A 21285-nucleotide genomic window follows, 5' to 3' on the forward strand; every position below is an offset into this window, starting at 1 on the left:
CTTCTGTAGACAGGTGTCTTTTATACAGGTAACAAGCTGAGATTAGGAGCACTCCCTTTAAGAGTGTGCTCCTAATCTCAGCTCGTTACCTGTATAAAAGACACCTGGGAGCCAGAAATCTTTCTGACTGAGAGGGGGTAAAATACTTATTTCCCTCATTAAAATGCAAATCAATTAATAACATTTTTGACATGCGTTTTTCTGGATTTCTTTGTTGTTATTCGGTCTCTCACTGTTCAAATAAACCTACCATTAAAATGATAGACTGATCATTTCTTTGTCAGTGGGCAAACGTACAAAATCAGCAGGGGATCAAATACTTTTTTCCCTCACTGTAAGTGTTGAGAAACAGAAGCCCATGAAAAGTCCATGAACGAGTGAAGAAAGGAGAAAGAGAAGGTCCATGATTTGTTATGTATGAGAGGAGTGAAGAGAAGAAGAAATGTTCATGGAGAGCTCGTTTTGAGAGTGAAGAGAGGGAGTGAGTTCTATGATCAGTTTGTTTCAGGACGAGTGAAGAGAGGGAGTGAGTTCTGTGATCAGTTTGTTTCAGGACGAGTGAAGAGATGGTAGATGCTTCTATGATCAGTTCATTTTCCAGATGAATAAAGATAGAGAAGAGACTTCCATGATCAGTTTGTTTTTGAGAGTCACTGTACACTCCCCCTTCCTTATCTCTAGGAGTGAGTGATAGACAGAGAGAGGGAGAGAGGGAGGAGAGCGAAGGAGGGAAGGTTCCAGAGTGAAGTGGAGAGGAAGTGTGTAGTAGCTACAGTGGTCCGGTTTGCAGGCGGGAGGAGAGGAGAGGCAGCAGAGAGACAGAAAGAGGCCAGAGAGAGAAGCCGGCCCATCTTCGGACCCCCGAGGAGCGCGTCCCCCCAAAGTAAGCTACCTGAGCTGCAGAGAGGCACAGAGAAGACAGAGGGAGAAAATATTAATAACAGCCATAGATTAACTCACAGAGCAAAGCTAGAGCAAACAGTAAGTCATTCAGGTACAGGGATGCAGAGAGGATAAAAGTAGTTTGGAGAATGTTACGATTACTCGTTGGAAGGACTGTAGCCTTGAAAAACCTATTTCGCTTGAGCAGCTACATCTACTGTATATCGTAGCCCATTCTAGCCTGGTCCCAGATCTGTTAGTGCTGTTTAGCCACTTTCTATGGTCAAACATGGCATGACGATTACAAGAGATGGCAAGACAGCACAAACATATCTAGGACCAGGGTAAGCCCACTCACCCACGCAAGCCGATCCATCATCGTTGGGTTCAAAGCCCTGGTTGCACCTCTTATTGGCACGACACTTGTGGCTGCCATAGGTGTTAGTGCACACAGGACGGTCAGTGGGGCACACAGAGGGGAACTGGGTACACTCATCCTTATCTGGAGTGAGGGAGGGAGGGAGGAAAGAATGGAATGGGTAAAGGGGGAAGGGAGGAGAGTGGGAGGAGAGGGATGGAGAAGGAATGTAGCGGGAGAAGACGTTTATCGCAGGGAGAGAGAGGCAGGATAGCGCAATGGCAAACAGGAGAGGGATTGTTAAAGACGTATAGTGGGGATCAACCTACCTGTGCAGCGACCATTCTCATTCATAGCAAACCCTTGGCCACACTGTAAGAAAGGAATACATCTTCAATACTGATACTGTCTTGCTGAAAAAGAGAAGCTATAGCATCTTATAACACAAGATCTTATGATCAGGCTTTGCTCGTCCTAATATTTATATATTTCTTAATTCAATTATTTTACTTTTAGATGTGTGTGTATTGTGTGTATTGTTGTGAATTGTTAGATATTACTGCACTGTTGGAGCTAGAAACACAAGCATTTTGCTCACCCGCAATAACATCTGCTAAATATGTGTATGTGACAATAACATTTGATTTGATTTGATTTTAAGTACAGAATACAGTCACTGGCCAACAATTATTAAAAACCAGAGAGAGAGACAGAGAGAGCAGAAGGATTTGTGACCTGTTGCCACATGAAAAGGGCAACCAGTGATGAATAAACAACATTGTAAATACAACCCATATTTATGTTTATTTATTTTCCTTTTTGTGCTTTAACTATTTGCACATTGTTACAACACTGTATATAGACATAATATGACATTTGAAATGTCTCTATTCCTTTGGAACTTTTGTGAGTGTAATGTTTACTGTTCATTTTTATTGTTTATTAGAGAGAGAGAGAGAGAGAGAGAGAGAGAGAGAGAGGGAGAGAGAGAGAGAGAGAGAGAGAGAGAGAGAGAGAGAGAGAGAGAGAGAGAGAGAGAGAGAGAGAGAGAGAGAGAGAGAGAGAGAGAGAGAGAGAGAGAGAGAGAGAGAGAGAGAGAGCTGATAGTCCCATCCACCAAACTACCAGGTGTGAAACAGGGAAGAGACTCAGGGGGTATGCTAATTTGGTATAGAGCAGAACCCACTCTATTAAATTAGTCAAAACAGGAACATTTTACATCTGGCTAGAAATTAATGAGGAAATTATCTCAACGGAGAAAGATGTCCTCATGTGTGCTACCTATATCCCCCCAATAGAATCCCCATACTTTAACGATGACAGCTTCTCCATCCTAGAGGGGGAGATCAAACATTTCCAGGCCCAGGGACATGTACTAGTCTGTGGCGACCTAAATGCCAGAACTGGACAAGAACCTGACACCCTCAGCACAGAGAGGGACAAACACCTACCTGGAGGTGACAGCATTCCCTCCCCCATATGCCCCCCTAGACACAACTACGACAACATAACCAACAAAAACGGGTCACAATTCCTGCAGCTCTGTCACACGCTGGGTATGTACATAGTCAATGGTGGGCTTCGAGGGGACTCCTACGGTAGGTACACATATAGCTCATGTCTTGGCAGTAGTACTGTAGACTACTTTATCACTGACCTCAACCCAGAGTCTCTTAGAGCGTTCACAGTCAGTCCACTGACACCCCAATCAGATCACAGCAAAATCACACTCTACTTGAACAGAGCTATGCTGAATCATGACGCATCAAAGCCAAAGGAACTGAATAATATTAAGAAATAATCTAGATGGAAGGAAAGTAATGTGGAAATCTACCAAAAAACTATTAGGCAACAACAAATTCAATTCCTTCTAGTCAATTTCCTGGACAGAATGTTTCACTGTAATAGTGGGCTCCCGAGTGGCGCAGCGGTCTAAGGAACTGCAGCTCAGTGCTTGAGGCGTCACTACAGACCCCCTGGTTCGATTCCAGGCTGTATCACAACCGGCCGTGATTGGGAGTCCCATAGGGCGGCACACAATTGGCCCAGCGTCGTCTGGGTTTGGCCGGTGTAGGCCGTCAATGTAAATAAGAATTTGTTCTTAACTGACTTGCCTAGTTAAATAAAGTTCAAATAAATAGTGAAGGTGTAAACTTGGCAGTAGAAAACCTAAACAGTATATTTGACCCTTCCCTATCAAATCAAAAACATTCAAGCAGACAACCTAAGAAAATTAACAACAATTACAAATGGTTTGATGAAGAATGCAAAAACCTAAGAAAGAAATTGAGAAACCTATCCAACCAAAAACATAGAGACCCAGAAAACCTGAGCCTACGCCTTCACTATGATGAATCACTAAAACAATAAAGAAATACACTACGGAAAAAGAAGGAACAGCACGTCAGAAATCATATCAATGTAATTATTGAATCTAACTACTTCTGGGAAAATTGGAAAACTCTAAACAAACAACAACACGAAGAGTTATCTATCCAAAACGGAGATGTATGGATAAACTACTACTCCAATCTTTTTGGCCTATAACAAAGAACAAACAGCAAAAATATATACATGATCAAATAAAAATCTTAGAATCAACTATTAAAGACTACCAGAACCCACTGGATTCTACAATTACATTGAATGAACTACAGGACAAAATACAAACCCTCCAACCCAAAAAGGCATGTGGGGTTGATGGTATCTTACATGAAATGATAAAATATACAGACCACAAATTCCAATTGGCTATCCTTAAACTCTTTAACATCATCCTCAGCTCTGGCATATTCCCCAATATTTTGAACCAATTACTAATCACCCCAATCCACAAAGGTGGAGACAAATTTGACCCCAATAACTACCGTGGGATATGCGTCAACAGCAACCTTGGGAAAATCCTCTGTATTAACATTAACAGCAGACTCGTACATTTCCTCAGCGAAAACAATGTACTTAGCAAATGTCAAATTGACTTTTTACCAAATTACCGTACGACAGACCACAAATTCACGTTGCACACCCTAATTGACAAACAAACAAACCAAAACAAAGGCAAAGTATTCTCATGCTATGTTGATTTCAAAAAAGCTTTCGACTCTATTTGGCATGAGGGCCTGCTATACAAGTTGATGGAAAGTGGTGTTGAGGGGAAAACATACGACATTATAAAATCCATGTACACAAACAACAAGTGTGCGGTTAAAACACACACATTTCTTTCCACAGGGCCGGGGGTGAGACAGGGATGCAGCTTAAGCCCCACCCTCTTCAACATATATATCAATGCATTGGCGAGGGCACTATAACAGTCTGCAGCACCCGACCTCACCATACTAGAATCTGAAGTAAAATGTGTACTGTTTGCTGATGATCTGGTGCTTCTGTCCCCAACCAAGGAGGGCCTACAGCAGCACCTAGATCTTCTGCACAGATTCTGTCAGACCTGGGCCCTAACAGTAAATCTCAGTAAAACAAGAATAATGGTGTTCCAAAAAAGGTCCAGTTGCCAGGACCACGAATACAAATTCCATCTAGACACCGTTGCCCTAGAGCACACAAAAAACGATACATACATTGGCCTAAACATCAGCGCCACAGGTTTCCACAAAGCTGTGAACGATATGAGAGACAAAAACTGCCTTCTATGCCATCAAAAGGAACATAAAATTCGACATACCAATTAGGATCTGGCTAAAAATACTTGAATCAGTTATAGAACCAATTGTCCTTTATGGTTGTGAGGTCTGGGGTCCGCTCACCAACCAAAATTCACAAAATGAGACAAACACCAAATTGAGACTCTGCATGCAGAATTCTGCAAAAATATCCTCAGTGTACAACGTAAAACACAGAATAATGCATGCAGAGCATAATTAGGCTGATACACGCTAATGATCAAAATCCAGAAAAGAGCAGTTAAAATCTACAATCACCTAAAAGGAAGCGATTCCCAAACCTCCCATAACAAAGCCATCACCTACAGAGAAATTAACCTGGAGAAGAGCCCCCCTAAGCAAGCTGGTCCTGGGGCTCTGTTCACAAACACAAACAGACCCCACAGAGCCCCAGGACAGCAACACAATTAGACCCAACCAAATCATGAGAAAACAAAAAGATAATTATTTGACACATTGGAAAGAATTTACAAAAAATAAACTGAGCAAACTAGAATGCTATTTGGCCCTAAACAGAGAGTACACAGTGGCAGAATACCTGACCACTGTGACTGACCCAAAATTAAGGAAATCTTTGACGTACAGACTCAGTGAGCATAGCCTTGCTATTGAGAAAGGCCGCCGAAGGCAGACCTGGCTCTCAAGAGAAAACAGGCAATGTGCACACTGCCCACAAAATGAGGTGGAAACTGAGCTGCACTTCCTAACTTCCTGCCAAATGTATGACCATATTAGAGACACATATTTCCCTCAGATTACACAGACCCACAAATAATTCAAAAACAAATCCAATTTTGATAAACTCCCATATCTATTGGGTGAAATACCAGTGTGCCATCATAGCCGCAAGATTTGTGACCTGTTGCCACAAGAAAAGGGCAACCAGTGAAGAACAAACACCATTGTAAATACAACCCATATTTATATTTATTTATTTTCCCTTTTGTACTTTAACTATTTGCACATCGTTACAACACTGTATATAGACATAATATGACATTTGAAATTACTTTATTCTTTTGGAACTTTTGTGAGTGTAATGTTTACTGTTAATTTTTTATTGTATATTTCACTTCTGTTTATTATCGATTTTCACTTGCTTTGGCAATGTAAACATATGTTTCCCATGCCAATAAAGCCCCTGGAATTGAAACTGAAATTGAATTGAGAGAGAGAGAGAGAGAGAGAGAGAGAGAGAGAGAGAGAGAGAGAGAGAGAGAGAGAGAGAGAGAGAGAGAGAGAGAGAGAGAGAGAGAGAGAGAGAGAGAGAGAGAGAGAGAGAGAGAGAGAGAGAGAGAGAGAGAGAGAGAGAGAGAGAGAGAGAGAGAGAGAGAGAGAGAGAGAGAGAGAGAGAGAGAGAGAGAGAGAGAGAGAGAGAGAGAGAGAGAGAGAGAGAGCAAGAAGGACAGGAAGAGGGAGATAAAAAGCCAGTCATTACCTCTATCTCTATTTCAGGTGTGCCCTCCTCCTCCTCTCTGGGATAGTGGATCTCCAGGACAGAGTTTATCTCACTTGGTTCCAGAGGCCTGGCTACTGACTTCCCATCTGGCCAGTACACCTCAACATTAGTGGCTATGTCTTTACCTGGAGAGACAGGTAAGAGAGACAGGTAACATCACCAAAACATCCCCATAATGTTCCATAACATTGTCAGAATGTTTCCATAATATGACCATAATGTTCCCGTAAAATCCCCATAATGTTCCTTTAATGTTTCCATATCATGTCAATACACACACTCACACACACTACACTAGTGCTAGTCTGAACTGGCAGAAGTTAACTGTCTTGGCTGGACTTTGGGGATTTGGGGCTGGAGAGGGATTTCTATCCAGACCTTCCAGCTGCTGCACTTGCCTCTCCCTCTCCCTTCCACCTCCTCTCTTTTCCCTCACCTCCTCCCCTTTCTCTCCATCTCTCCACCTCTCCCCCGGGCCTCCAATCAGAAGGGGTATTAAGGCAATGATTTCCACATGGATCTGAGTGAGTGTGTGTCTGTGCGTTTGTGCGTCTGTGTGTCCGTGTGCGTGTGCACCCTGTGTGTGTTTGTTTCCTGCGTGCATGTGTGTGTGCATGAGCGTACATCTGTATGTACATGCATGTGTATTTGTGTCAGACCTACCGAGCCCAAAGTGTGCTACAGGCTCCATCTCACAGAGGTAGCCGGAGCCCCCGTCGATGATGCGTGTGTGTGGACCACTTCTCTTGGTGTAGACCACTACCTTAGCCCCCCTGGCGTACGCCCCATACTGGGTACGGGGGATAACACGCAGCCACGAGTTAGTGGAGCCCTGAGAGAAAGAGGGGGGGGGGGGTTCAGATTAAAGGAGACACTAATACAACATCTTGAATTAGACAATATGGCGAGAGAACACACGACGAGAACACGCGGTCAGAACACACACACAGCGGTACCTGGTTGACTTTGTAGATAGAGAGAGGCTGTGCAGCACTCTCTCCATGTGACACCAGCAGGTCCAGACGACCGTCTCCATCAAAGTCTGTTACTGCCGCCCCTGACAGACGACAACACATACACACATACAAACACTTAGAACACACACATCGGACGAACAACACACACAGGTCACTGAGAGGACACGAACACACAACACAATTAGAGCAATAAGACAGCACACACTGAGAAAAGAGGCTGATAAGTTTAAAATCTCAAACCACAGACATCTATCGCCATCCTATGGAAGAAGTAGGAATTACACTATATGTAATAGATGTATGCTTCACATTTACAGCGTAGAATAGGTTGATGTTAAACAGTTCAGCACAGCGTAGGCCTAATAGGTATTTCTACCCCCCATACACACACACCTGTATCCTCCCCTGACCCCCGACCCCTCACCTGTTCCTCGTCCTTCTGGCTCGGCTGCCTCCCCCACATTCAGCTCCTCAATCTGGGGGTCCCCATGTTCTCTCCTAGTTACCCTGCCATAGCAACCAGATATCTGTTACACACCCCATAATAACCCAGACCCGGCTATCATGACTCAGGATGCATTCTGTTGTTCCCCAATTGGGGCTCGAACTCACAACCTTCTGCAGAGTAACACACGCCCCTCAAAGCCAACCATCTTACCCAACAAAGCAAGAGACTAGACCAGGGATCATCAACTTGATCCAGCCGCGGGCCAATTTTTTTCATGAGTGGATGGTCGGGGGGCCGGAACATAATGACAAATAATTTGTAGATTGCAAATTGACCAAACAGATAGAATATTTAAAACCTTGCTTACATTTGTATACGATCACATGTCTATTATGCATGGGAATACTTGGGAACAGATTTCTAAAATTAAAATCACTTGGAGCTGATTTCCTGGTGTTTTTACAGTCTTTTATGTCCAACAATAAAAAAAATCATACGAATTTGTAGACTGCAAATTGACCGCAAGAAGCCCAAACAGATAATATTTGACCATATCAATCATTTCAAACTTTGCTTGCATTTGTATACGATCAAGTATCTCTCTGTTATGCGTGGGAATACTTAGGAACAGATTTCCAAAATTAAAATCACTTGGAGCTGATTTCCTGGTATTTTTACAGTCTTTTATGTCCAACAATGACATAAAAAAATATATACAGTGCAGTCAAAAGTTTGGACACACCCATTCAAGGGTTTTTCTTTATTTTGACAATTTTTTACATTGTAGAATAATAGTGAAGACATCAAAACTATGAAATAACACATATGGAATCATGTAGTAACCAAAAAAGTGTTAAACAAATCAAACTATATTTTAGATTTTAGATTCTTCAAAGTAGCCACCCTTTGCCTTGATGACAGCTTTGCACACTCTTGGGTCAAATAGCCCTTACACAGCCTGGAGGTGTGTTTTGGGTCATTGTCCTGTTGAAAAACAAATGATAGTCCCACTAAGCGCAAACCAGATGGGATGGCGTATCGCTGCAGAATGCTGTGGTAGCCATGCTGGTTAAGTGTGCCTTGAATTCTAAATAAATCACTGACAGTGTCACAAGCAAAGCACCCCCACACCATCACACCTCCTCATCCATGCTTCATGGTGGGAACCACACATGCGGAGATCATCCGTTCACCTACTCTGCGTCTCACAAAGACATGGCGGTTGGAAACAAAAATCTCAAATTTGGACTCATCAGACCAAAGGACAGATTTCCACCGGTCTAATGTCCATTGCTCGTGTTTCTTGGCTTAAGCAAGTCTCTTTTTCTTAGTAGTGGTTTCTTTGCAGAAATTCGACCATGAAGGCCTGATTCACACAGTCTCCTCTGAACAGTTGATGTTGAGATGTGTCTGTTACTTGAACTCCGTGAAGCATTTATTTGGGCTGCAATCTGAGGTGCAATTAACTCTAATGAACTTATCCTCTGCAGCAGAGGTAACTCTGGGTCTTCCTTTCCTGTGGCGGTCCTCATGAGAGCCAGTTTCATCGTAGCGCTTGATGGTTTTTGCGACTGCACTTGAAGAAACTTTCAAAGTTCTTGACATTTTCTGGATTGACTGACCTTCATGTCTTAAAGTAATGATGAACTGTCGTTTCTCTTTGCTTATTTGAGCTGGTCTTGCCAAAGTATGGACTTGGTCTTTTACCCAATAAGGCTATCTTCTGTATACCACCCCTACCTTGTCACAACACAACTGATTGGCTCAAACACATAAAGAAGGAAATAAATTCCACACATTAACTTTTAAGAAGGCACACCTGTTAATTGTAATGCATACCAGGTGATTATCTCATGAAGCTGGTTGAGAGAATGCCAAGAGTGTGCAAAGCTGTCATCAAGGCAAAGGGTGAATATATATATATATATATATATATTTTGATTTGTTTAACACTTCTTTGGTTACTGCATGATTTCATATGTGTTATTTCATAGTTTTGATGTCTTCACTATTATTCAACAATGTAGAAAATAGTAAAAATAAAGAAAAACCCTGGAATGAGTAGGTATGTCTAAACTTTTGACTGGTACTGTATAACTTATTAATTTTGCTCAAAGAACTTGGGGGGGGGGGGGCAAATAAAACCACACGCGGGCCAAATTTGGTGCACGGGGCGCCAGTTGGGGAACCCTGGACTAGCCTGTCACTCTCAGTGAACGACAGTTAACTTTTAGATCTCAGTGATGTCACTGATGTACTCCAGCCAACCTACTTTGGACGAGTTTCATATCCATTACACATTTGTAATGTTGGATGTTATGAGGCACAACAGCTAGTTTGTCCTGATTATCCTGGCATGGACAAGTTCAATCATTTACACATCCGGTAGTAATCACTGTCATTTCCCTCGTAACATCTCATAGTTTGGACAGCGCCTCACCTATCAAAATGTTCCATATTGAGATTGGGTCACAGATGTGTTTTTCAATCAAACTTTATTAAACTTCAGGACATTGTCAACTTAGAACATAATGGATAGCTTTTCAGCGCGCTCAAACCCAGCACAACTTTGATTGATTCAATCAATTCGCTTCAATGAGGACAATAGTTCAAGCTGGGTGTTTCATTACCAGACAATACTTAACCGTTAATTTGGTGGATTCTGTTTCATGACTGAAACTTCAACTCAGGTTTTAATATGGTACAAGTAGAGCCTCTGGCTTTTGGATGTTGGTTCGATCACCATATCAAAGCTCAGATATCCTGCATAACTACAAAGGGGACACACACATGAGCACACAAACATACACGAACACACAAACACACTCCACCAATAGTCACACGTCTGGGAATATTCACTAATTATGACTACTTCCTGTCTACAGAAATGCTTTAGTCCAGGATAACTGAGAGGAATTAGAGATCTGACATGAACTAATGTTAGCTCAGATTTGAGGCTCAAATTTTAATCGAAATTAAATTAGTTTAATTGCTTTTTGGAACTGCTGATTCAACTGATATAATGCATGTGTGTGAGTGTGTATGTGTGTGTGTGTCTCCGTGCATGTGTATGTGTGTGTGCATGTGTGTACCTGAACAGTCTGTTGGATGACGACCCTCTGTAAGCAATGTTATTGAAGAACACCTCTAGTTCGCTGTCGTTGTCGAAGTCTGCAGCGATGACCGTACGCACCGGAGACGGCATGGAGAACTTCTGAGATGCTATGTCCTGGGGGAGGGAGACAATATGTTAACACACAGACACTGAGAGACACACACAGGAACACACACACGAACACACATATGCATGCACGGCACGCGTATGAATGCAAGCACACACACCTCCACACACACACACACACACACAACAGTAACACCAGGAGACCAATGTAACATTATGGGGATACTCACTATGTACACTCACACCAGGTAGCTAACATTACACTACGGCGACCTCATGGGGTTTAGGCAATGGTTCGTGTTGATATTACATACACACTGGGGGATATTCCTGTTCATAAAATGTTATTTCTGTAAATGTACCATCTGTCGAATGGGAAAACTCTCAACCAAATAGTGGGTCACTCCATCTTGTCTGTAAGCATTTTTCATTAGTTTTCTTAAAAGGGTAATAAATGTGCAATTGTGGTCAAATGTAATGAAATGTGACTGTTGCAGTTACTGTGAGGATGGATAGGCTAAGTGAGTTATGTGTAGTTGGTCTGCTGAGTAAGCTGTTGTAATGCTGGGCTGTAACAAAAACCTGCACATCCTCTCCAGGACCAGGCATAGTGTCAACTGCTGTAGTATTTGGGAGGCTCAAGCCCAAACTATTGTACTGTTCTACTACATTGGGGTAGGGGGAGTCTTGATTCGTTGGTTAGCTGAGTCAGGTGATTTAGTGCTGGGCTCGAACAAAATCCTGCAAAAACAGTAGCTCTCCAGGTTTGGCTGTAGTACAGTATTTGGGAGGCTCTAAGGAGGCTACAGCTCAAACTACTCCAGGCAGGGGGAGTCTTGCATGGGAAAGTAACAGATTTCTCCTCGCTTCAGTGAGCCGGTGATAAGCTTAAGAAGAGTTATGGCGCTCACCTTCTCTTGTCTACACAATATATACAAAAGTATGTGGACACCCCTTCAAATTAATGGATTCTGCTATTTCAGCCACACCCGTTGCTGACAGGTGTATAAAATCGTGCACACAGCCATGCAATCTCCATAGATAACCATGAAGAGCTCAGTGACTTTCAACGTGGCACCGTCATAGGATGCCACCTTTCCAACAAGTCAGTTCATCAAATTTCTGCCCTGCTAGAGCTGCCCTGGTCAACTGTAAGTGCTGTTATTGTGAAGTGCAAACGTCTACGACGCAACAGCGGCTCAGCCGCAAACTGGTAGGCCACACAAGCTCACAGAATGGGACCGCCGAGTGCCGAAGCACGTAGCGCGTAAAAATCGTCTGTCCTCGGTTGCAACACTCACTACCAAGTTCCAAACTGCCTCTGGAACCAACTTCAGCACAATAACTGTTCGTCGGCAGCTTCATGAAATGGGTTTCCATGGCCGAGCAGCCGCACACAAGCCTAAGATCACCATGGTCAATGTCAAGGTCGGCTGGAGTGGTGTAAAGCTTGCTGCCATTGGACTCTGGAGCAGTGGAAAAGCATTCTCTGGAGTGATGAATCACGCATCACCATCTGTCAGTCCGACGGACTAATCTGTCTTTGGCGGATGCCAGGAGAACGCTACCTGCCCGAATGCATAGTGCCAACTGTAAAGTTTGGTGGAGGTGGAACAATGGGCCTGTTTTTCATGGTTCAGGAGAGGCCCCTTAGTTCCATTGAAGGGAAATCTTTACGCTAGAGCATACAATGACATTCTAGACGATTCTGTGCTTCCAACTTTGTGGCAACAGGTTGGGGAAGGCCCTTTCCTGTTTCAGCATGACAATGCCCCAGTGCACAAAGCAAGGTCCATACAGAAATGGTTTGTTGAGATCGATGTGGAAGAGCTTGACTGGCCTACACAAATCCCTGACCTCAACCCCATTGAATTGGAACGCCGACTGCGAGCCAGGCCTAATCGTCCAACATCAGTGCCCGACCTCACTAATGCTCTTGTGGCTGAAAGGAAATTCCCGCAGCAATGTTCCAACATTTAGTGGAAAGCCTTCCCAGAAGAGTGGAGGCTGTTATAGCAGCAAAGGGGACACCAACTCCATATTAATGCCCATGATTTTGGAATGAGATGTTCGACGAGCAGGTGTCCACATACTTTTGGTCATGTAGTGTATATGTCACTCTCTTCCTCCTCTCTCTCTCTCCCCTCTATCTCCTCCCTCTCTCCTCTCCTTACAGTATTTACTCCCTGTGTTAATTATATGGATCATAAAGCCTAAGGGGAGGGAGGAGAGGAGAGGGGGAGGAAGGAAGGGGGCAGGGAGGGGAGTGACCTTCTACTGTTTAGGTGAAGGAGAGGGGATGTCCAAGTGAAGGAGGGAGGTGAGGAGAGGAAAAGCGAGGAGAGAGAAAGAGGAGAGAGAAGGAGAGTGTCACGGATTCTGCCGAGACTGCTCCTCCTCCTGGTTCGGGCAGGCTTCGGCGTTCGCCGTCCCCGGAGTACTAGCTGCCACCGCTCTATGTTTCGTAGTGTGATTGCTTTTGTCTGTCTTTTACACCTGTGTCCATTTGTGTGTTGATTACTTGTCTTATAAGTTCCTTGTTTTGCCTTAGTCTGATTGTGTGTTGTTATTTTCTGCCTGTCGTGCAGAGCTGCGTGTCTGCACTCTGTCTATGTTTGGGATTATTGTTTACGCGTGTTTGCGTAATTGCCTCGCCTCCGTCTGTTTTCGAGGTCGTGTTTTGTTTGTTGCTCTTTGGACTATTAAAGTCTTTTTGGACGTATCCTCTGTGTCCTGCGCCTGACTCCTCCACCACATCCACAAACTATGGAGTCAGCAGGAACAGCGGCGGCACCCGAATCTCTGGAAGACCGGATCAGCTACCAAGACACCATGATCCGGCAACTTGGGGCCGCCATGGACGAGGTGTCCAACACTCTGCGCCGGTTGGTGACTCGAGAGGTGCCCACGCACTCTTACACCATCCCATCACCAACGGCCAGTCCTCCTCTCTCAGCACCGGAACCCAGTGGCATTCGGCTCTCGCTCCCGAGGGCATATGACGGTTCTGCAGCCGGGTGTCAGGGATTCCTCCTGCAGGTGGAACTCTACCTGGCCACCATACACCCGGCGCCCTCGGGATACGAGAGCGTCTCCGCCCTCATCTCCTGTCTATCCGGCAAGGCGTTGGAGTGGGCCAACGCCGAATGGAGGGGAATAGACGCCGCTACCATCACCTACGCGGAGTTCTCCCGCCGCTTCAGGGCTGTCTTCGATCATCCACCTGAGGGGAAAGCGGCGGGAGAGCGTCTGTTCCACCTCCGACAGGGGAAGAGGAGCGCACAGGAGTTCGCACTGGAGTTCCGGACGCTAGCGGCGGATGCGGGGTGGAATGAGAGGGCCCTCATCGACCACTACCGGTGTAGCCTACGAGAGGACGTTCGTCGTGAGCTGGCCTGCAGGGACACCAACCTGTCGTTCGACCAGTTGGTGGACATTTCCATCCGTCTAGACACCCTGCTGGCTACCCGCGGACGTCCCGAGTGGGGGTCGTCCATTCCACCCTCCAGCACCTCCGAGCCGATTCCCATGGAGCTCGGGGGTGCTGGCGCTAGAGAGAGGAGGAGAGAGAACCCGAGGGGGGCCATCCCCTGCACCAACTGTGGTCGTGGAGGACACACCGCGGCCAGGTGCTGGGGAGGGTCTCCTGGGAGAGGGGAGAACAGGTCACGCACTGGGGAGTCATTTCAGGTGAGTAGGCGCCCCACTTACCCAGAGCTTTCTGTTGGTCACATGAGTATTGCTGTGAGATTTCCACAGGTGGCACCTCATTCCCAGCATAAGGCGCTAGTAGATTCAGGCGCAGCTGGGAACTTTATTGATCGGGCATTTTGTTGTAGGTTAGGAATTCCCCTTCGGCCGGTAGAAGCTCCATTTCCTGTCCACGCCTTAGACAGCCGGCCGTTGGGGTCAGGCCTGATCAGGGAGGTCACAGCACCACTGACGATGACGACGCAGGGGGGTCATGAGGAGATCATTCAGTTTTATCTGATTGACTCTCCTGCGTACCCCGTGGTGTTGGGGCTTCCCTGGTTAAGCACCCATGATCCTACCATTGCGTGGCAACAGAGGGCTCTTATGGAGTGGTCTGCCCAGTGTGTAGGGAGATGTCTAGGTGTTTCCGTAGGGGCGACCTCGGTAGAGAGTCCGAACCAAGTGCCCGCACTGCGCATTCCCCCTGAGTATGAGGACTTAGCACTTGTGTTCAGCAAATCGAGGGCAACACAGCTACCTCCTCATAGACAGGGGGACTGTGCGATAAATCTCCAAACAGGAGCGGCTCTTCCACGGAGTCGTGTGTATCCCCTGTCTCAAGAGGAGACAGCGGCTATGGAGACTTACATAGCCGAGTCCTTGGCACAGGGATACATACGGTCCTCCACTTCCCCGGTTTCCTCGAGTTTCTTCTTTGTGAAGAAGAAGGACGGGGGATTGCGCCCGTGTATTGATTACCGTAGTCTCAATCAGATCACAGTTAAGTACAGTTACCCACTTCCACTGATTGCGACTATGACGGAATCGTTACGCGGAGCGCAGTTCTTCACAAAGTTGGATCTCAGGAGCGCGTATAATCTGGTGCGCATTAGGGAGGGGGATGAATGGAAAACAGCATTTAGCACCACCTCGGGTCATTACGAGTATCTCGTCATGCCATACGGGTTAATGAATGCTCCTTCAGTCTTCCAATCCTTTGTTGACGAGATTTTCCGGGACATGCAGGGGCAGGGTGTAGTAGTGTACATCGACGACATCCTAGTGTACTCTTCTACACGAGCCGAGCATGTAGCCCTGGTGCGCCGAGTGTTGAGAAGACTGTTGGAGCATGACTTGTATGTCAAGGCAGAGAAATGCCTGTTCTTCCAGGAGTCCGTCTCCTTTTTGGGTTATCGGTTGTCCGCGTCTGGTGTGGAGATAGAGGTAGACCGTGTATCGGCCGTGCGTAATTGGCAAACTCCAACCACTGTAAAAGAGGTGCAGCAGTTCTTGGGTTTTGCTAATTACTACCGGAGGTTTATTCGGGGTTTTGGACAAGTTGCAGCTCCCATTACGTCCCTGCTAAAGGGGGGTCCGGTTCGTTTGCAGTGGTCGGCTGAGGCGGACAGGGCATTTGTCAAACTGAAGAACCTGTTCACCTCGGCCCCGGTGCTGGCGCATCCGGATCCCTCTTTACCATTCCAAGTAGAGGTAGACACGTCCGAGACCGGTATTGGGGCAGTCCTGTCACAATGGTCCGGCACGCCACCTAAACTCCGCCCCTGTGCGTTCTACTCCAAGAAGCTCAGCTCGGCGGAGCGCAACTATGACGTTGGGGACAGGGAGCTGTTAGCCGTAGTCCAGGCCCTAAAGGTGTGGAGGCATTGGCTTGAGGGGGCTCAACACCATTTCCTCATTCTGACTGATCACCGTAACCTGGAGTACATCCGGGCAGCTAGGAGATTGAACCCTCGTCAGGCTAGGTGGAACATGTTCGTAACCCGGTTTGTTTTTAAGATCACATACATCCCAGGGTCCCAGAATGGTAAGGCAGACGCCCTGTCCCGGCGGTATGACACAGAGGAGAGGTCCAACGAGCCTACTTCCATACTGCCGGAGTCTTGTTTGGTGGCTCCGGTGGTATGGGAGGTCGATGCGGAAATCGAGCGGGCACTGCGTACCGACCCTACTCCCCCCGAGTGTCCTGTGGGGCGGACGTACGTTCCGCTCGAGGTTCGTGATCGTCTTATTTATTGGGCTCATACATCACCCTCCTCTGGACATCCAGGTATTGGCCGGACCGTGCACTGTCTTAGCATGAAATACTGGTGGCCAACGTTAGCTAAGGATGTGAGGGTTTATGTCTCCTCTTGCTCGGTGTGTGCCCAGTGTAAGGCGCCTAGACATTTGCCCAGGGGTAAGTTACATCCCCTGCCCGTTCCACAACGACCATGGTCCCACCTATCGGTGGATTTTGTAACTGACCTACCCCCCTCCCAGGGGAATACCACCATTTTGGTCGTTGTGGATCGGTTTTCCAAGGCCTGTCGTCTCCTTCCAATGCCGGGTCTCCCTACTGCCCTACAAACCGCTGAGGCCCTATTTACCCATGTGTTCCGGCACTATGGGGTCCCCGAGGATATTGTGTCTGACCGAGGTCCCCAGTTCACCTCCAGAGTTTGGGGGGCGTTCATGGAACGATTGGGTGTCTCGGTAAGCCTTACCTCGGGGTACCACCCAGAGAGCAATGGGCAGGTGGAACGTGTCAACCAGGATGTGGGTAGGTTTTTGAGGTCCTATTGCCGGGACCGGCCGGAGGAGTGGTCTAGGTTCATCCCCTGGGCAGAGATGGCCCAGAACTCTCTCCGCCACTCCTCCACCAATTTAACACCTTTCCAGTGTGTTTTAGGTTATCAGCCGGTCCTGGCACCATGGCACGAGAGCCAGATCGAGGCCCCTGCGGTGGACGAGTGGATTCGGGCGCACGGAGGAGACGTGGGACGCTGCCCATGTCCATCTGCAGCGTGCCATCCGTCAACAAAAGGCGAGCGCCGATCGCCACCGCAGTGAGGGACCGGTGTACGCACCGGGAGATTGAGTCTGGCTCTCGACTCGAAACCTGCCCCTCCGCCTGCCCTGCCGGAAGCTGGGTCGGCGGTTTGTGGGGCCCTTCAAAGTCCTGAGAAGATTGAACGAGGTGTGTTACAGGTTACAACTGCCTATAGAGTACAAAAATATTAACCCCTCGTTCCATGTGTCTCTTCTCAGGCCGGTGGTAGCTGGCCCACTCCAAGAAGATGAGATAGGAGAGACCCCTCCGCCCCCTTTGGACATCGAGGGGGCCCCGGCGTACAGGGTCCGGACCATCTTGGACTCGAGGCGCCGGATGAGTGGTCTCCAGTATCTCGTGGAGTGGGAGGGGTACGGTCCGGAGGAACGGTGCTGGGTGCCCAGGAGGGACATCCTCGATCCATCCCTCCTGACTGAGTTCCACCGTGGGCATCCCACGCGCCCGGGTCCGCGTCCTCCTGGCCGTCCCCGAGGCCGGGGTCGGCGCACGGCTGGAGCCGCGCGTCAAGGGGGGGGTACTGTCACGGATTCTGCCGAGACTGCTCCTCCTCCTGGTTCGGGCAGGCTTCGGCGTTCGCCGTCCCCGGAGTACTAGCTGCCACCGCTCTATGTTTCGTAGTGTGATTGCTTTTGTCTGTCTTTTACACCTGTGTCCATTTGTGTGTTGATTACTTGTCTTATAAGTTCCTTGTTTTGCCTTAGTCTGATTGTGTGTTGTTATTTTCTGCCTGTCGTGCAGAGCTGCGTGTCTGCACTCTGTCTATGTTTGGGATTATTGTTTACGCGTGTTTGCGTAATTGCCTCGCCTCCGTCTGTTTTCGAGGTCGTGTTTTGTTTGTTGCTCTTTGGACTATTAAAGTCTTTTTGGACGTATCCTCTGTGTCCTGCGCCTGACTCCTCCACCACATCCACATCGGAACTACTGACAGAGAGGGAGCGAGGGAAGAGAAGAAAGGGGCAGAAAGTGATCTTCTGTTGTTAAGGTGAAGGAGAGGATGGAAAGGCCAAAGAAAAAAGGGAGGGGAGAGGAGAAAAGAAGTTGACGACAGAAGAGAGGGAAGGGAAATTCAGAAAGGGTGAGATAGGGAAGGGGAGATAAATAAAGAGAGGGGCAAAGGAGAGGATGTGAGGTGCTCCATACTGGGAAGAGGTAGCCTGGCTGATGCGACCCACGTGACTCACAGCGCAGGGACAGCTGTGACACACTGGTCTGGAAAGGAGGCCTTTTGTTAATGATAATTATATTCGCTTAGAAATGTTGCAATTGGTTTGATTGGTCCTCTCAAATGTAAATTTTTTTCCCTCTGGGTTTGAGACCTCTCGTTGTTTGGATTTGAAAATCCAACCGTTGTAATGGAAGGGGGCAGCGCTCAGGGATGTGTGTGCCTGTGTACGTGGGTATTTGAGTGAAATAGGCACAGAGGAGAGCCAACCAGTAAAAAGCACAGCCCCCTTTATTACCGACGCATCGTGCCGACAACATCAAAGAGCCATTCCAGACTCTGAAGCCAGCAGGACTTGGAGAGTTAGGTGTTAGCCAGACTAGGGAAAAGGTCCAATTACTTAGTCAAATCTCAGATGTGTTCAATTCAAATCAACATGATAGTGATTTTCACTGAATCCCTGCTGAAATATTTCATATCAAGATGCCCCATTAGCTCATCATGTCTTCTGAGATTTATGCTTAGTTACGGTTGGTGGGGCTGGGAGACATACTGCTAAGATGAGTGTGCGTGCCTGTGTGTATGCATGCCTGTGTATATGCGTGCATGTGCGAGTGTGTGTGTGTGTGTGTGTGTGTGGTTGCTGCAGCCATAGATTTGAATTAAAACACAAACAGTCCTAATCGGCACTTTCCCCTCTTCCCCATGTCCATCCACTGTCCAGCCAAGCTGCTGCTTCAGCTCCTTTTAATCAGTAGCTCACTGGAGTGGCAAAACAGCTTAATTACCAATGCCAAAGGTCAACCCAGATACTGGGAGTGTGTGTGTGCATCTTTGTGTGCGTGTGTTTTGTGTGTTTGTGTGTGTTTGTGTGTGGTGAGGTTTTAGTGTGTGTGGCATTCCAGTGATCGATCTGTCAGTGTGTGCAGGTGGATCCCTTAAGCTTATCAGTCGAGACCCCAGCAAAAATCGTCTTTTCATATATCTGACTTTCATTTATCTGCATGTCCAGCCCTTATATTTAGAAATTTGACATAAACAGAGTTTTACTGACAAATGTCAATAACAAAACAAGGTCCGCCAAAGCATAAACCTGATAAAAATAAATGTATGTGAATGCTGTAAGTACATAAATTGTTTGCTCAATGGGAAATTAATATCCAACAAGTCAGTGACAACTGTGTGGAGTTTGGAGGTTGTGACAGCAACTATGTATTATAGTCATTATGTCCTGGAATTTCCTATAGTCTTCGTTCGTGGGAGTCTCAGCTTTTCATAGATACAGTCGGAAGTTTACATATACCTTAGCCAAATACATTTAAACTCAGTTTTTCACAATTCCTGACATTTAATCATAGTAAAAATTCCCTGTTTTAGGTCAGTTAGGATCACCACTTTATTTTAAGAATGTGAAATGTCAGAATAATAGTAGAGAGAATGATTTATTTCAGCTTTTATTTATTTAATCACATTCCCAGTGGGTCAGAAGTTTACATACACTCAATTAGTATTTGGTAGCACTGCCTTTAAATTGTTTAACTTGGGTCAAACGTTTCGGGGAGCCTTCCACAAGCTTCCCACAATAAGTTGGGTGAATTTTGGCCCATTCCTCCTGACAGAGCTGGTGTAACTGAGTCAGGTTTGTAGGCATCCTTGCTTGCACACGCTTTTTCAGTTCTGCCCACAAATGTTCTATAGGATTGAGGTCAGGGCTTTGTGATGGCCACTCCAATACCTTGACTTTGTTGTCCTTAAGCCATTTTGCCACAACTTTGGAAGTATGCTTGGGGTCATTGTCCATTTGGAAAACCCATTTGCGACCAAGCTTTAACTTCCTGACTGATGTCTTGAGATGTTGCTTCAATATATCCACATATTTTTCCTTCCTCGTGATGCTATCTATTTTGTGAAGTGCACCAGTCCCTCCTGCAGCAAAGCACCCCCACAGCATGATGCTGCCACCCCCGTGCTTCACGGTTGGGATGGTGTTCTTAGGCTTGCAAGACTCCCCTTTTTCCTCCAAACATAACGATGGTCACTATTTTTGTTTCATCAGACCAGAGGACATTTCTCCAAAAAGTACGATCTTTGTCCCCATGTGCAGTTGCAAACCGTAGTCTGGCTTTTTTATGGCCGTTTTAGAGCAGTGGCTTCTTCCTTGCTGAGCGGCCTTTCAAGTTATGTCGATATAGGACTTGTTTTACTGTGGATATAGATACTTTTGTACCTGTTTCCTCCAGCATATTCACAAGGTCCTTTGCTGTTGTTCTGAGATTGATTTGCACTTTTCACACCAAAGTACGTTCATCTCTAGGAGACAGAACGCGTCTACTTCCTGAGCGGTATGACGGCTGCGTGGTCCCATGGTGTTTATACTTGCATAATATTGTTTGTACAGATGAACGTGGTACCTTCAGGCGTTTGGAAATTGCTCCCAAGGATGAACCAGACTTGTGGAGGTCTACAATTTCTTTTCTGAGGTCTTGGCTGATTTCTTTTGATTTTCCCATGATGTCAAGCAAAGAGGCACTGAGTCTGAAGGTAGGCCTTGAAATACATCCACAGGTACACCTCCAATTGACTCAAATTATGTC

General features: G+C 46.4%; 1 protein-coding gene across 1 annotated transcript in view; it reads right to left on the reverse strand.

Moving 5' to 3' along the window:
• Positions 1-769: 769 nt before the first annotated feature.
• LOC311132954 (cartilage acidic protein 1-like) overlaps positions 770-21285 on the reverse strand; it is a gene marked incomplete at both ends in the record, with an annotated part of 57430 nt that continues 36914 nt past the window's right edge. The window contains 8 exons of the mRNA XM_084166347.1: positions 770-897; positions 1241-1384; positions 1570-1612; positions 6359-6504; positions 7043-7211; positions 7336-7436; positions 7781-7863; positions 10897-11033. Of these exons, the coding sequence (XP_084022473.1) occupies positions 770-897; positions 1241-1384; positions 1570-1612; positions 6359-6504; positions 7043-7211; positions 7336-7436; positions 7781-7863; positions 10897-11033 (951 nt within the window). The remainder of the gene's footprint in view (positions 898-1240; positions 1385-1569; positions 1613-6358; positions 6505-7042; positions 7212-7335; positions 7437-7780; positions 7864-10896; positions 11034-21285) is intronic.

Source organism: Coregonus lavaretus (assembly GCF_964263955.1).
Source record: "Coregonus lavaretus genome assembly, chromosome: 1".
Taxonomy (NCBI): domain Eukaryota; kingdom Metazoa; phylum Chordata; class Actinopteri; order Salmoniformes; family Salmonidae; genus Coregonus; species Coregonus lavaretus.